A 4143-nucleotide genomic window follows, 5' to 3' on the forward strand; every position below is an offset into this window, starting at 1 on the left:
TTCATTAGACACATGCTCAAAAATGCCACTAAACACCATTATTGTGGTCTCAAATCTCTTTTGCCATGTTATAATGACATAAATACCTATGAACCAACATGCCAACTCTCCCTCTATCTCACTACAATAAAGTATGAGACCCACTTGATCTCAACAGCGTTATTATTTTCTTATAAAATTATTCGCTTGGTTACTCCTAACAAGTGGGCCCACACATATCATTGTGAGATAGAGAGAACTGACATGTGGGTCTAGGCTTATTTTTGTCATAGAACATGGTCAACGGGCTTGACGTAAAAATAACAATGTCTAATCGCATTTTTGAGCAAACATCTAACAGAACGATGTCATTTTTGAGATATCTAATGGCATTTTTGAGCAAGCATCTCACAGATTGATGGCATTTTTGAGCAGTTGTAACTTGTAATGGCAAAACTGAGTAGTGGGACACAACTAGTGGCATAAATAATAAAAACCCTAATAATAATTTTGTAGACATACAATAAGTGAAAATAACAGTCAAAGTTATGCGATGAAGACCAAAAATGTCAAAGTGTGTCTTATATTTTGGGAAGGAGGGAGTATCACATTTGTATAATCTATGTTTTGTAAAACCAAAAAATATATGGACATTTTTTTCTAAAATCAATTTATATTTTTCATACATTGATGTATTTGTGGAAACTCCTACTATATTACCGTACAAATAGACGGCCACGAAAACGCGTGCCCATCATGATCTAGTTCTAAAATACCAAAGTTTTCTTATTCTGGGTTAGCACAATTTCAAGGTTGGTATTAATTCATAAGAGGCTAAAATTCAGATTTATTATAATGTTTAAACAATGTTCATGGTGTAACCTACTTTTACATCTTCTATGTAATATGAATATTGAAAAGTTTGTACCCACGAATGTTTTGTCTATGCTACTGGACAATCATTCTATTGTGTGGAAAAGACTAGGGATAATAATATTATCAACTGCCATGCCATGTGTTTTTGTTGAATCTATATTGGTTAAGACGAAGACGCGCATTGCGCATGCACGTTTACTAGTAAAAGAAAAGGAGATTTAGGAGCATTAAACATTCATTCCAACCTGAAACCAATACAAACCAAACTGACAAATGCTTTGATTTCCGAAAGTAAACTGATTTCAGGCATGAGCTACTTTGATCACATGCAGAAAGTACAATCTGATGTCTTTGGTTCACTTCTTGTTGATACAACATGAAGGTGCCTTCCTAAATGTGATCACTTCTCATGAACACATATATTTGCTACAACCAGGAATGTGATCATAGACAGAACACCTGCACAAAACAGGACGAGCTGAACTGACGCATTTGAAGAACGACAGCAGTGGTTTGTGGCGTTTCATATGGAAAACACTTGCTGATAGACCGAATGTTCAACAGAACACACTACAGCTACCTGATGATTTGCATCCAGTGCACACACATATATAACCACCAGGTCTAGCTGGTACATTTGCATAAACAAAGACAAAATAATTCTACCCGCAGAAAATTAGATCGGCAAAGTGATGAGGGAGCAGACTTATCATGTAACAATGATCTTGGCCCTGGGAGACACCCTTGGCAGAGCTAATAGCTTGGTAAGAACCATGCTGCGATCCATTTCGCCCATCCACTCTATTTTCACTTCTTCCAAAGCAGGTGTGCAGCTCAATAGCTTTGCCACGAAATTGACCTCGTAGTCCAAACCCTGGAAACATTTCATACTGGCAATTATGAGATGGTCCATTTGCATTTGCAGGGTAAGTTCTTGAATGCTGGCCTGATCCTGATCCCATGTGCTTGAAGAGCCACTCTACATTTTTTTAACAACTCATTAGGTGCCTTAAATACAAGAATGAACATTGATCGGGTGACTGAGGGAGGGAGAGGATTTACTGGAGGCATGCGTGCCCACATGTGAAGCTTCTTCAAGTTAGGGGCATTCTGTAACAATGAACACGTGGTGAAGACTTGCCTCTGGTCGCAAAAGCATATCGTAAGATAAATATCCTCCAGGCGAGTAAACACGGCAGGGAGCTTCGTAAGTATACACCCCTTTGATAGATACTGCATCAAGAAAAGAAAAGAAAATGACAACACAGATTAGTCAGAAGGCAGAAGAAGGCCATAGTAATGTTAAAGCTAATAATAGCTTACCTTCATGAAAGTGCCAAAAATTCCAAGTTTTTTTATTTCACTTAGGCTTCCCAATGACTGTTTGACATAGCTTTCCTTGTCATGCACAACCGGAACAGATTGATATGATTTAGCTTTGGGATCAAGAGAGAGAAGGGTCACCTCCATATTAGGGGCATCCAAACTAATGTCTTCAAAGTCCCCATCAATATAAAGATATTTCAGTTTAGGAGATTGAATGTTTAGACAGTGGATGCCCTCAAAAGAAGTTAATGACAAATTAGTCAGTATGGGGCAGAACGAGATCAGATTTTGGATGTCCCGGTCTGTGGAGGAGAAAATGTTCAGGCTGAGGTCAGTTAGGCTCTTGAAACCTTGGAATGCCCGGGGCAAGCTGATGATGCAGTTTTTTAGGTGCAGAGACTCCAGATCATCGATAGAAAAGAGGCACGAGGGAATCTTATACCTTAGCCCTGAGTTCAACTTGATTATAACTGATTTTGGTGATCTCCTTGACAGCATGATCATCCACCTACCAAACTCATCATGGTAATTTTTGTTACCTGAAATATCAAACTCCTCTATTGTTCCCTTGTGGAGTGCTAGCACCATATCGACCAACGTAACGAACTTGGTCCGTGCAAAATTTCCATCACGCAGAGATATTTCTGGCATATTAATTAGCCCATGCATCCCTCCAAGTACTTGATAAGGTGCTAGTCCTAACTGCTTCTTCAACATTTAAAAGGGAGAGGATATTGCCCTTTATCTCTGGAGGTAGACTGCTCAGTCTGTCTGAACTCACAACAGATGTAGCTTCCGCCCTGGCCTTTTTACAGGTACTCATTGCTTCAGAATCCAGATTAAACTGTCCTGGCATTTTCAAAAAACAGGTACCCATTGCCTAAATTAGCTTGCAGTCTACCGCACATAACTAAAAATACAATACATGCAGAAATGAAATAGTGCACTAAGTAAGTAGCCTGTTCATAACAAAACAAGATATAAGCAACAATGAAAGATGCAGTTTAGGGAAACAACTCCAGCATGTTACTACTAACAGAACTGAAGTCGGCTATTGCGTTGGTTAGGTGAAAAGCTTGATTATCATTTGACATGTGTTACAAGACCCTAAATTGCAATCTTGAAGAGCAAACATGTCCCCTGCTGCAAGTTGGAAAGGGGTTCCTTTTGTTGAATATATGTGCAGTCATTTGAAGATGTGATTAAATTTTTGGGGAAAAGAACTTGTATTGCTATTGCAAAATATCGACTGGACAAACAATATAGGGTATATAAGTATATAACTGAAAGGCTCTCAACGTGGGCAAATGATGAAGTGCAACTCTACTTCAGGACAGAGAGTCAATTTACCCTCCTTTCTTATCCTAAATGTGGACTTGGACTCAAATTATTCAGGAGCAACAGCATGTTTAGTTCCAACGTTCACTATAAGCATGATCGACAGGTACTAACTTAAAGCCGTGTACTAAGTACTCCCTAGTTAGTGCTAGATACATCCATTTAAGGGACAAACTTTTTCGGACGGAGGGAGTACTAGAGTAGGTTCCAACTGACAATTAAATCTTTCTTAGTTTCTTAGGGAATGAAATACGCTAGGAAAATAATAATTCTCAGAAATTAGCACTGCAGAGCTAGAGAACAACAAAAGCAACGTAAATAACAGGGTACTAAAGTGGATTCAGTTAAGCAACTGAATCTAAACAAGCATATGAACAACTGAATCTTGCTAGTCGTCAACACTCACGGAGCAATCCGATAACCCACATAACTGAATCATTTATGGCTGATCTTGTTTAATTCCTGAATCCACCGCAAACTAGTCTCGAAATTCAAATATTTGGGAACAGGAAGCAAAACGAACCTACGGAGTGGCTGCAGGAGCGCCGGAGAAAGGGGGGAAGGCGACGCCGCTTGCCGCTCGCCCGGTTTCTCTCTGCCGCCGAACCGGAGCGCAGAGGCCAC

At 39.5% G+C, this 4143-nt stretch overlaps 1 protein-coding gene across 1 annotated transcript; it reads right to left on the bottom strand.

Moving 5' to 3' along the window:
• Positions 1 to 1169: 1169 nt before the first annotated feature.
• Positions 1170 to 4143, bottom strand: LOC119273626 (F-box/FBD/LRR-repeat protein At1g13570-like). Its single transcript, XM_037554729.1, has 4 exons — positions 4043 to 4143; positions 2179 to 3030; positions 1918 to 2088; positions 1170 to 1834 (listed from the first exon to the last, which is right to left on the bottom strand). Exons 2-4 carry the CDS (start codon positions 2896 to 2898, stop codon positions 1565 to 1567), a joined length of 1161 nt encoding a protein of 386 aa, XP_037410626.1. The 5' UTR covers positions 2899 to 3030; positions 4043 to 4143; the 3' UTR covers positions 1170 to 1564.

The sequence above is a fragment of the Triticum dicoccoides genome, chromosome 3A, assembly GCF_002162155.2.
Source record: "Triticum dicoccoides isolate Atlit2015 ecotype Zavitan chromosome 3A, WEW_v2.0, whole genome shotgun sequence".
Taxonomy (NCBI): domain Eukaryota; kingdom Viridiplantae; phylum Streptophyta; class Magnoliopsida; order Poales; family Poaceae; genus Triticum; species Triticum dicoccoides.

Coding starts and splice junctions, on each gene's coding strand:
- LOC119273626 (XM_037554729.1), bottom strand. CDS start 2,898: ATGTTGAAGAAGCAGTTAGGACTAGCACCTTATCAAGTACTTGGAGGG. Junction 2,089..2,178: donor TTTTTGGCACTTTCATGAAG/GTAAGCTATTAT, acceptor TTCTTGATGCAG/TATCTATCAAAGGGGTGTAT. Junction 1,835..1,917: donor TGTGGGCACGCATGCCTCCA/GTAAATCCTCTC, acceptor AAAAAAATGTAG/AGTGGCTCTTCAAGCACATG.